Genomic DNA, 12,500 nt, shown 5'->3' on the forward strand with positions numbered 1-12,500 from the left:
CAAAGAATCCTAAAAAATGAAGGAGGCTGCTGAAATTCAGCTCTGCCATCACATGAATAATTTTTATTTTAAAAGAAATTAAAACTAAAAATGGTTATTTTAAACAATAAACAATCATATTTCACAATATTACTCTTTTACTGTATTTTTGATCTAATTCATGCAGCCTCGGTGAGCATTCTTTCAGGAACCATGAAAGAAAATCTTACAGACCCCAGATTTCTGCATTAGAAGTTAGTAGTAGATTGCATTAATGGTTAATGTCACATCACGACTTTTACATAAAATAATACGTATTTGTGTAGTTGACAAATGTACATTGAGAATGTAGGTTAAAATTTACATATGTATAAAGGATAGCTTTGTACTGAAGCTTACATATACTAACCTTTTTCATGCACTCTCTCAATTAATATGTGGCCATAAAACAGTGGGTAGTTTTAAAATAGTTTTAGATGAAGTATAGCATGTCAAACTGCAGGATGCTGTGGTCACTGCTTGAAATTTCATTCTCTGCTTGAATTCCTCTCTCAGATCTTCTTCCTCCTTCCATGGGGATGGGAAGAGCTCCAGGGGATTGGAGCAGACACCTGGCTCTCCAGATTCCAGGCAAAGTCATTTTGCAGAAGGAGACGGCTCGCCACGAAGCCCCTTCTGTACTGGAGCGGAGGATCCATTCAGCCAGGCTGAGGATGAACAGCAGGTGTGTGTGTGTGTGTGTGTGTGTGTGTGTGAGAGAGAGGAAGAGGACTTAACATTCTGTTCAACTTCATTATTGCTGTAACCATGGCAATTATTTAGATTAAAGAACATCCTGTAGTTCTAAAAAAATAAAGTCTGCAGTTTTCTCTTTCTCCATGATCCATTAAATCCTTGAGTCTTCTTTTGGGGGTCGTTTTGAATCCTGAATGATATATATGCTTAATGTTCTTTACATTGATACAAACTCGTATAATAAACCCTGGTGTTTTAGAGTTTAATGACCTCCGTGAATCATCATCTTCTGCATTTGCAGGCTGTGCTGCCATGGGAACGCCGGTCGTTCCCCTTGCAGGAGTCAGAACTTCAGCGGCTGCAGGAGGAGTACGAGGCGGAGCCCGACGAGGACCCGTGCACCTCCAGCGGCCGCAGCCAAAGCACGGACTCGGGCATCTCTGTGGGCAGCCTGGAGCTCTCCCCGAGGACCCCTCAACCCCCTCAGCAGCACTCAGGCACAGAGCAAGCCACCCCTCACACACTGTCCTGCACACCAGCCACCCCGACGACAGTCTCTACAGCTCAGGATTCTCCCAAACTTCCTCTTTCCTTATACTCGTCCTCTCCGTTATCATAGCGCATCATTTGTCCAGCCGTTTTTCTGCTCTAATACGAAAACAAAACCACATGTCCCAATGCCATTGACCCTGACAACCTATTTATCTAACCACAAGCACTTTGTGTCCTCGTTCCCTGAACCCTCTGGAGCTTTACATAAACCACACAGCCTATTATTTATAACCTTCCCTCAAACCCTCAATCATTCACCCAATAACAAGTGCATCTCCACCAACAGCCCAGTTTCCCCAGTGAGCGTCTCTGGTCCTTCCTTATACATCCTTTCAACTGTTCTTCACCAGCCTGCCCCCGATACAGCTGCCGTTCAATCTGACGCTGCTGTAATGAACAGATGGTGTCTGTTTTTCCTTTGTTTATTCATTTTTTGGACCTGTCTAAAGCTTCTTCCCAGCTATGTCAGTCAGTCATTTTACTTTTTAGTTAAATCATTATGTTAAAAGCTTTATGCTGTTTTCACAGATCAAGAAACAAAAGGGCGAGCCCAAATTGCAAGCTCTTGGTTATTGATCTCCATACAAAGGCACTACATATTACCCTCATTTTCTGTGATTTAGTTACCTTATTCATGTGTTGTGTTGTGTTGTATGTATTCCTTAGAGATGTATGCGTACTGCCATAGAATCATAGCATTTAAAGTCAGTTACATGCTCTCTGGATACTGCCTGTGTCTTTCATCCTTCCTTTTGAGCTCAACACAAGTATATTTTGATATCCATACGACATGCTATGTGTGTGCCTGTGTGTGTATATTATGTTAAAGGAAGAGTGTTAGTTCTTGTTGATCAGAGAGTATTTATGTGTGTGTGTGTGTGTGTGTGTGTGTGTGTGTGTGTGTGTGTGTGATTTAGACAGGTCTGCTGTACTGCTGCATTAGGGGGCAGCTTTGGTAAATAAAACATCATTTTGTAGGAACACAACAAAACACGAGAAGATAGAAGTAAATGGAAGTTTTATTTGAAGCGCACATGATGCTCTCAGTGCAAAGAAATTAATAAAAACATAAATGAGAACTATTTGTGCTTGATGCTTATTTACTTCATTCATTTATTATTCATGTTGCCATATGGAAGCACATTTCAGCCACATAACATGAAAATCATGCTTTGGTAAATCATAATTATGAGACAAAAGTAAATGTAGGTTTTTCATGCTTTCAATTTAGTCATATCTAATACTTTTTATGTCAGTTTAGATTTTTCTCAGTTATGATTTAGTAGCCTATGCATATTTATGATCCTTTGACTTCTTTTATTTTTCGTCTAAAATGGACTTTCATAATACTGCCTAATTTTTCCTAAAGGGATAATAATTATTTCATCATATAAAATAAGTCAGTGTTGATATTGCACAGAGGGACAACAGCGCCCTCTTTCGGGCGGTCATTGAGAATATCAAGTTCAATAGGTGGCGCTATAATGCGCTAAAACGCACCAAATAACGCACCACGAGGTGGATATAGAGGAAGTAAATACATCACATGTGACAACATTACTGGTGAGTAAAACAAGAAATATATGTTTGTTTAAAATTCACTATTGGAAAAAAACCCAAAAACAACAGCTCATATGCTTTTTTTTAATTTACACTGATGCTGGTTTTATAAAATAGATAGCACTGTTACTGGTTTATGTATAACATATGCAGCCACTCGGCAAATAATATAAATATTTGAATATCTCTGAACACATCAAGTGAAAGAATATCCATTAAAAATAAATACAATATTGCAGTGAACCTCTCCAAACGTACTAAGAGCATACTATTTGATGAGCTTAAGCATGTTCCAAAAATGTATGATGTTGCAAAGCGTTAAAGGGATAGTTCACCCAAAAATGAAAATTATGTAATTAATAACTCACCCTCATGTAGTTCCAAACCCGTAAGACCTCTGTTCATCTTCGGAACACAGTTTAAGATATTTTAGATTTAGTCCGAGAGCTCTCAGTCCCTCCATTGAAGCTGTGTGTACGGTATACTGTTAATGTCCAGATAGGTAAGAAAAACATCATCAAAGTAGTCCATGTGACTTTTCAAAAATAGCGAAAACTACGACTTTATCCAGCATTGTCTTCTCTTCCGTGTCTGTTGTGAACTGCTGTGAAGAGAGAACTGAAGATGAACAGCGAACCGAGCCAGATAACGAATGAAAGATTGAAGCCTTCGGTTTACTTAACGTTAGCACAGAATCAGTTCAGAATCAATCACCAAAAGAATCAGTTCGGTTCAAACGCTCTGTGTGTCGGTCTGCTTCACACTGAATCACACATGTGCAGTATCATTAGCTCCTCGGTTCTCGAACCAGACAGACGTCTGACAGAAACGGTTCTTGACTCGAGAATGAGTCAATCTTTTGTTCGTAATCTGGCTCGGCGTTCATCTTCAGTTCTCTCTTCACAGCAGTTCAGTCAGTGTATTGTTTGAGTACATGAATTTCTCTGGGATATTGGTTCGTTTTAACTCAGAGGGATTGTCAGCCAGATTAAAAAGTTAACGGCTTAAGTCATTTGTGGATTAATGCGTATTGGAGATGCGAACCGTTTCAAACGATTCAGTTCGATTTGGTGAACTGGTTCAAGAAGATTCGTTCGCGAACCAGATATCACTAAACTGCAGTGTTTTGAAATCTCACAACAGACACGGAAGAGAAGACAATGCTGGATAAACTCGTAGTTTTTGAAATTTTTTTGGACCAAAAATGTATTTTCGAAATGTATATGCTTCAAAAAATTCTAACTGACCCTCTGAAGTCACATTGACTACTTCGAAGATGTTTTTCTTACCTTTCTGGACATGGACAGTATACCGTACACACAGTTTTAATGGAGGGACAGAATCTCTCTGACTAAATCTAAAATATCTTAAACTGTTTTCCGAAGATGAACGGAGGTCTCACGGGTTTGGAAGGACACGAGGGTGACTCATTAATGACATAATCTTCATTTTTCGGTGAACTAACCCTTTAACTTTTAAAAAATCACTTACAGTGAATTAGAGACATTAAATTACTTGATATTTTTTGTACATAAGCACAACATTTTTTTTACGATGTAAATGCACATTTATTAACATCAAGGTTGTTAGTATACACGGTATTTTTATGAAATTAGGGCTAAATTTATCAATCCATAATTTATCAGTCCTTAATTTATTAAAACGACTTTTTTCCATTATAGAGTCACCTGAAAAAGAAAGGATACTCCATTGAATTCCATGGTTTTCTGTATCAGCAGGACATACAAAAAAATAAAATAATAATAATCTGGTTCTTGGCAGGTCTTAAAATTTGGAAAATAAAACCTCAGATGAACAACAACACATGGCATATCACACAGTGTCATTATTTATTTCACAAAAATAAAATATTTGTTTTATGTGTCACTTTATCAGTCTCTCACATTCACATTCACATCTTTGCAACACTGCTCCAGTTTATTGAGGTTTGTGGATATTTTTTTTATACACAGCTCTTGCCACAGCATTTCAGTCTGGATGAGGTCTGGACTTTGACTGGGCTATTGCAACACATTGACTCTTTTCTTTTTCATCTGTGTTGTTGTAGATTTGCTGGTGTGCTTGGGATCATTGTCCTGTTGCATGACCTAATTTTGGCAATAGGTTTATATACAGAGGAGATAGTCGACCCAATGACTGTGAGGTACTCAGGTCCTGTGGCTATAATACAAGCCCAAAATCATCATCACTGACTCCACCAGCATGTGTGACTTTTGGTATGAGGTGTTTGTGCTGAAATGCTCTTTTGGCTTTCACCAGGTGCCATGGTCTACGGCCAAACATCTGCTGTTTGGTCTTGTCTGTTCGAAGGACACTGTTCTAGAAGTCTTATGGTTTGATCAGATGCAAGACCAGCAAACTGCCAAAACTCTTATAGAGGTGCTCACACTTGCTGATGATCAGTTAATCAAAGGTATTTTTTTAAAATAGTTTTTGTTAAATAAATGAAACGGTGTCATGTCATGTGTTGTTGTCCATTCTGAGGTTATATTTTCCAAATTATAAGACCAGATTATTTTTATTATGTCATGACACAGAAAACCACGTAATTCAATAGGATGTTCTTTTTTTTCATATGACTGTATATATGTTTTATAAAAGACCAGAATCAGGTAAATATGTCTACATTTTTAAATATTAGGGATTGTAGGCCAAAGGACAAATTACCAGACAGTAGCTGAAGTAGGTCACATGTAATCAAGCTAGTAAATAGTAATGTCCATTCATCCAGACGATGCCAAAATAACTAAATCTATACGCCAGAAATCTTTATTCCAGTCTCTAACAGATCCTGTCAGAAGGTATTTGTTTCATCTGAATGATAGCCAAAACCAGTTGCTAAAAATGTATCATGTCTGGTACACAAAACTGTAGCTACTAACTAAACCTCTTCTGTCAGCATGAGAGGTAACAGAGGGAAGCAGAAAATTAATTAATGATTTTAAAAATTGAGCAGGGTTTGTTGAATCTTGGTTGCATATGTTTCAACGCTCATACTTTGTCTGGACTTCATGTAACCAGCACAAAGTTTTATCATACCAGAACAAAATAATTGGCAAATTACTGCTTTACAACATAATCATGTGGCATTTAAAACCTTGAAATGGAAACATTCTCTCATCTCTAACTGTTGATGTCCCACTAAACCACATAATCATCAGACTTAACAATAAAAACACTAAAAGAGCAGGAAAATTTTTCTTTAGATCCTTCAGTATGAAGGAAGTTCAAGAATCAAGACACTACAGGTAAGAGCCCAAAGCAAAATCCGAAAGGCTCACGCTCTTTCCCGAGGATCCCACGGTTCTGTTCTCCCTCTGCTTGTACGTGAAGCCTTCATACAGGTTCTTTCAGAGCTTCGCGTACCTTTAGTTCAATGCATTTCCGAAGCTGATTCTGAAATAGCATCTCTTGCAAAACATTGGGGATGTGCAGTTCTGACTAACGACGGTGACTTCTACATCTTCGATCTCAAAGGTGGCTACCTACCTTTTTCATTCTTCCAATGTAATAACGTCAGCGGTAAGGCCACAGAACGCTACATCCCCGCACGCAATTTCACCATGAACTGCTTCTGCTCACATTTCAACCACATAAATAAGCAGCTCCTCTCTCTATTTGCTGTTGTCAGCGGGAACGACTACACATCTGCTAAAATAAAGAGTAAGTACCCTCCGGTTGGAAGTGTGGATGTAGTTCCAGTCCTCGAATCAAGGGATTTTTATTGTGGCTGACTCAGTTTACCAGCCCAGTAGATGCTCTGGAGGAAGTCCTGGAGATTTTGGGTGAACAATGGAAAGGAAACTTACGTACGCAGCTCTCCGCAGGAATGGAGGACTACTAGCTTCCTCAGAGAAGCAGTTTGGCTCAATACTTCTCAAGTCCCCAACCAACACTTCCAGATGTCCAGGGACTCCCAGCAGCATTGGTTTCTCAACCCGAATGGCTTTTAAGGAGGGTTGCATCAGGTTAGCTGTCGTTCTTTGTTTTGGTGCTTGTACACCAGAAGGTTCTGTTAGTTGTGCAGGTTGAGAATATTAATCTGCCTAGCAGTCATACAACCTCAATGAGAAGACTATCTACAGCCTCCTGCTTGGAAATGCAAGACAGGATAGTCAGACGACACAAGGAGTCAACCAGAGAGGAAGAGGAAGAAAATCTGGTGTGATGTAACACGTTTTACAGCCATTATTCCCTCACCTCTGCCTTCCAGTGTTAATTCCAATTAATTTCAAGATCACAGTGAGATTAATCTAGATTAAAAAAAATTAATCTATGCCCACCACTAATGTGTATATATATATATATATATATATATATATATATATATATGTGTGTGTGTGTGTGTGTGTGTATATATATATATATATTGATTATATGAGCATGTGCTTAATCTGATTTAACTTGATCAGCACCTTCTTTGTTTATCAGATTTACTAGGAATGCACAGAATTGATATGTATTTTAAGTATATTATGTATAATTGTTATATCATATTATATTGCTCTCTGTGTTTCTCAAAGGGTTTTCAGTGGTACTCTGCTGCATGGTCTTGAGGCTGCAATAAGAGTGGGTCACCAGTGTGAGGCTCTGCTTACAGGGGACGCTGTTGCTTGGCAGCTCTACTGCGTCCTGCTAGAGGCATTGACTGCTCCTGCAGAATCAGCAACAGCAGCCGGGGGTCGAGCGGAGGGGCAGAGACGGCCTCAGCATAGAAGGAGGGTCAGGGGGGAGAGGACGGGGCAGTGAAGGGAGAGGGAGGGGCAATAGAGGAGGAAGGAGGGGCAACAGTAGCAGAGGAATGACATATTCAGACAGTGCTGTGGTCAACAGGTTTGAACTGTTGACCTCTGATGACTCTCAACAGTGGTGGCCTTGAAATGCAGCAGGAAATGACAGATTAGATTGAAAGGTTAGTTCAGAAGAGGAGAGTAAAGAATTGAATGTTTTTAACTATGTTCTTATGTGGCCTCTCACTTTATGAAAGCATGATGTGGCTGGGGATGTGCCACTTCTCTGAGAGTAGCTTTTATCGACTTCATTTCAGGAAACACAAATTGTTTTGTTTACTATGAAAATGTTTTACTATGATAGCTGTTACTGTATATATGCACTAGGTTAATATGCGCTGAATCTGTTTTGCAGCTACATCATGAAAATGTGTACTTTTATACTATTTAATTGAATGAACTTTTATGGAAAAAATTATGCAGAATCTGTATAATATCTTGGGACCAATATTTTGTTGCTCCACTCCCTTTTTATAAAATATTTAATTGTGTATAGTGTAATTTGCTAATATCATGTTTTTAATAGGACCTGATTCCTCTTTCTAATTAGGTAAAGCTTGACTATTGTGCCAATGAGACAACATCCAATATGGTGTAGTCGTGACTGAAAACTACAGTGATATTCTGTTTCAAAACAGCACATAATCTGTGTTCCCCGCTGTTGCTCTCTGGAGTTAACTGCAGACTGAAATTAAGTGGCAAATTATCAAGTGCAGTTTTACTGGAAAGTGTTATTGTGCTCTAGTGGATGTCAATCAAGGAAGATAAAAGATTATGGTCAAATGTGTTTGTAATATTTTAATAAATGTATCTGAAAATATTAAATTTGAGCTATATTCAGTAACATTTTGTATACAATTTTTAGTTGTATTGCATATTTAATATTTAATATATCACAGTAACTATAAGGTTTCAACAGTGATAATAAGAAGTAATGCTTCTTGAGCAGCAAATCAGCAGAATGATTTCAAGGATCATGTGGCACTGCAGACTGGAGAAATGGAATTTGATGTTGAAAAAAGTAAACTTTACAAGAATAAATTGCATTTTAAAATATACATTTTATAATATTTTGCAATATTCCTGATTTTCCAGTATTTATGAACAAATAAATGCAGCCTTGGTGAGCAAAGGACAAAAATAAATAAATACTTTTGGACTGTAGTGGACATAGACAAAACATTGATTATGAGTTTACTTATTTTTCTAGACACAATTTACAAATCAAGTGACCTGCTAACTAATAACCAATACATTTTGGAAATGTTTTCACAATGAACTTTTAGGATGTGATGGTCTTATGATTGACAGGTGCATCATTTTTAACAGTCGTTCTTGTACTGAATTAAATCTGTCAGTTTGTTGGCGTGTGGTATTAAGGGTATAGTGGTATAAACGGGGGTCTAATCTTGGCATGAGGGGCTGGAGAGGGCGGATCAGATGGCTGATCCCTGACTGTAATAGCAGTCGCGTCTGGAGATTCCCGCAGACTGCGTGGGAAGCATTCTTACGACTTAATAACACAGCCACACTGACAGACAGACAGCAGAAAATAGGGTGTGTGTGTGTGTGTGTGTGTGTGAGAAAGAGAGAGAGAGCTGCTGGCATTTCAAACTGGATGGGAGAGGGCTCGAGCACAGGAGGGCGGGCACCGACTCGGATCTGTGTATTTTTGACACACTCATATAGGAACATGGCCATGAGCAGGATTGCGATACAGTTGCCGTTCCTGCTGTACTCGGTGTCAGCCTACCTTTCACCGTACAATCTGGAAAATATCCTGCCGATTCCTACAGGTATGAGAGCGCGAGCGCGTGAGCGATTATCAATTTGGTGTAATAAGAGCGTGTGGCTTTTTGCGTACGCATGCAGCGTTTCATATAAATATACCAAGACGGACAGATGAATAGACAGGTCAATGTATTGCATATATATATATATATATATATATATATATATATATATATATAAAAACATGTCACTTATTACGTTATATTTTACATGCAGGATATAGTGCCCAAACGGTTTACAATCTTTTCTCGGTTTTTAATTATTATTTTTTAATCAATTAATTAATTATCAGCATAACAATTTGAACGAAAGCTTGTAAATGTAAATTAACTTGTTGATAAGTGACCTAAAAACTGTGTAATTAAATAATAATGATCTTTATTCATTAAACGTCAAAATGTTTCTTACCTCACTGTTTATTTGAGATATTTTTACATATTTTACATGCATATTGTGTGCATGTTTCTTTTATATTTCATGTATGCATGTATCTTTAATATGCAGGTGTGGATTTGGTTGCACATTGAGAATAAAATTACCTTATTAAAAATATAACATATTGAACGCTTGTTATTCCTATATTTACATTGTCTGTGCTGTCGTGACATTTATAAAATATATGCTTGGTAATTTATACATCAGCTTGTGATTAATTCAGTTCTATTTCATCTTATATTTATATCTCTCACTCTCTTTTTTATCTTTATATTTTCATTATATATTTCTCTCCGTTTCATCTGGTTTATTCTTTAGACCGGGATCTATATGATGTCTTGAAAAGATTTGACCCTTGTTGTCTGCTGGCCCCGCCTCCCCCTCCTTTGTTCCCGCCCCCTCCTGGTGTCTTGAAAAGAGAGCCTGTGAGTGACATAACATTAGTGTACATAATTATAACAGCAGGGAACGACAGCATGTCTGTTAATCCACCATTTAACTGTTTTTCAAGACTTTGCCTAGTCGTGTGGAGGAGCCGAGAGAAAGAGAGGAGGATGGGGAGCAGGTGAAGGAACTCTGTGTGGCAGGACCACCAGGACCTCCTGGACCTATCGGGCCAAAGGTAAGATACACAAAGAGTTAACAAAGTCCCTACCCAGACAACTTAGTGAGATGGAGAACAAAATATATGAATTCATAGGTTTTACTTTGTTTTAGGGTCACAGTGGCATCCCAGGGAGGGAGGGACCCAAAGGAGATAAGGTGAGATGGTTTAACATCTGGTTACGAGGAATCAGGTGCTAATGGGTCTGTTCATTTTGAGGTCTTTTATAAAACTGAACTATTCTTCGTTTCACTTTAGGGTGACATCGGAAGACCAGGGTCAAAGGTCAGGTTCTCATCTTTGATCTTCTAAATTAATTATTTATTATTGTGCACCAAATGCATGCATAACGTTAATGATGGAAAGTGAGGGATGGTTTCCAGACTTCATAGAGCATTGGAGCAGAAATCTTTTCTGTCATATAAAATATCTCTGTGTTTGATGAGGCAGGTTGCATTTTGCAGACCAGTATGCTGTTTATGACATGCTCTCTTGGTGCATGTAATAGTGTTATAGGGTGTCAGGCCATGTGCTGTTTCATTGGCTGCGGTGCACTGCAGTTCTGCCCTGTAATATTACTTAGTGTTGAACTCAGACATTAATCTCAGTCCTGCACTGCTGCTCTCAGTCAAAACACACACACAGCTATTTAACTGCACTAAACTCTTAAGCACCTCAAGCAAAAAGAGGGAAGGAGATTGAGGCACAGGATGTTTTATGGGAGACTGCTAAAATAATTTTCTAAATCAGATTTTTTGTTCTGATTTCCATTAAAAACAAAACAAACAAAAAACTACAACTGCATAAAATTAAACACTTATTATCAATAGTCTTTTTGGAATAAATTATTTTTCATTTTATTTTTGTTTATTGTTGGCATTTTTTGTTAGGGAAATATGCAAATAAATGTTTATTAATTCAAGATGGGCTCAGTAAGTCAGTTTTTTATGCTCACTAGTATTATAATATTAATAGCTAATATTATCTTGCAATAAATGTAGTTCCTCAGTAAACATTGGTATATTTTATTATTAATGAATTGTTATTTTAATTGTATCGGTTACTGATTTTATCATGATTTTACCTTGGGTAAAAGGCTAAATAAAATGCACAAACTCTCTTAGCTTTTTACTTTATTATCTTATACAATTTTACTTATTTTTTAAATTTTATATATATATATATATATATATATATATATACACACAAGAATGCTTAAATGTTGTTGTAAGAAAACAAGGCCAGAAATAAATTTATTTTAAACATTAGAGATAGGGACTAGAAAAAGATTCTGTTAAAAGCAAAAGAAGGAGTGTTTGAGCAAAGAACCTGGAACACACTCAAAAAGAAGCAGAAGGATTAGATAGGCTGATGTATTAAAGGAATGAAGAGGACTGCTGAGAGGCAGGGATGCTGAGTTGGTGCTTTGTCTTTGATTAAAGCTGCTCTGTACACTCAGCACTTCAGCTACACTGCCAGATCTTGCTGGGTTGTGTTTGAGGTGGGTGTATGAAAGCAAAATAGCACACAAATATTTCTTCTCTTTGTTTTCGTAGGGTCATACTGGGAATCTGGGTCTGCCTGGGAAACCAGGTTCTTCAGGGCTGCCCGGCCCAGAGGGACCTAAGGTGGGTGAGTCTTGCCTCCGCACAACATCTGACCCATGTAGTCTCGCCACATACGTCATAATTAAAGGTATAGTTCACCCATAAATGCAAATTTCTGTCATAATTATGCACCCTCGTGTCGTTCATCTTTAGAGCACAAATGAAAATAGCTGGATGAAATTTGAGAGCTTTCTGTTCCTATACATAGACAGCAATGTCATTACCACATTCAAGGCTCAGAAAAGTAGTAAGGACATTGATAAAATTGATTTTACTTAATTGATGACAGAATTTTAATTTTTGGGTGAACTATCCCTTTAAGCTGACAAGACATCTGTTAACAGTGTATGAAGTGTCTGGTCTTCACCATTATTGTTAGTTACTATGTCAAAGTGAACACCAAGTCTAAGATCAAGTGTCCACCTT

At 37.8% G+C, this 12,500-nt stretch overlaps 2 protein-coding genes and 1 pseudogene across 3 annotated transcripts in view; all 3 read left to right on the forward strand.

Moving 5' to 3' along the window:
* Nucleotides 1-2,348, forward strand: part of LOC113120050 (KAT8 regulatory NSL complex subunit 1) — a 9,102-nt gene extending 6,754 nt beyond the window's left edge. The window contains exons 11-12 of the mRNA XM_026289888.1: nucleotides 535-703; nucleotides 1,016-2,348. Of these exons, the coding sequence (XP_026145673.1) occupies nucleotides 535-703; nucleotides 1,016-1,333 (487 nt within the window). The 3' untranslated portion in view covers nucleotides 1,334-2,348. The remainder of the gene's footprint in view (nucleotides 1-534; nucleotides 704-1,015) is intronic.
* A 3,214-nt stretch (nucleotides 2,349-5,562) lies between these two features.
* LOC113120229 (protein asteroid homolog 1-like) lies at nucleotides 5,563-8,235 on the forward strand (annotated as a pseudogene).
* A 794-nt stretch (nucleotides 8,236-9,029) lies between these two features.
* The window catches only part of wu:fc38h03 (acetylcholinesterase collagenic tail peptide), an 8,526-nt gene continuing 5,055 nt past the window's right edge, over nucleotides 9,030-12,500 (forward strand). Inside the window, exons 1-6 of one of the 2 annotated variants that reach the window (XM_026289891.1) lie at nucleotides 9,030-9,433; nucleotides 10,182-10,288; nucleotides 10,375-10,485; nucleotides 10,581-10,625; nucleotides 10,726-10,752; nucleotides 12,024-12,095. In XM_026289891.1, the coding sequence (XP_026145676.1) occupies nucleotides 9,052-9,433; nucleotides 10,182-10,288; nucleotides 10,375-10,485; nucleotides 10,581-10,625; nucleotides 10,726-10,752; nucleotides 12,024-12,095 (744 nt within the window). In that variant the 5' untranslated portion in view covers nucleotides 9,030-9,051. The remainder of the gene's footprint in view (nucleotides 9,434-10,181; nucleotides 10,289-10,374; nucleotides 10,486-10,580; nucleotides 10,626-10,725; nucleotides 10,753-12,023; nucleotides 12,096-12,500) is intronic. The other variant, XM_026289889.1, reaches the window with a different exon arrangement.

Source organism: Carassius auratus, chromosome 19 (genome assembly GCF_003368295.1).
Source record: "Carassius auratus strain Wakin chromosome 19, ASM336829v1, whole genome shotgun sequence".
In the NCBI taxonomy this organism is placed as follows: Eukaryota; Metazoa; Chordata; class Actinopteri; order Cypriniformes; family Cyprinidae; genus Carassius; species Carassius auratus.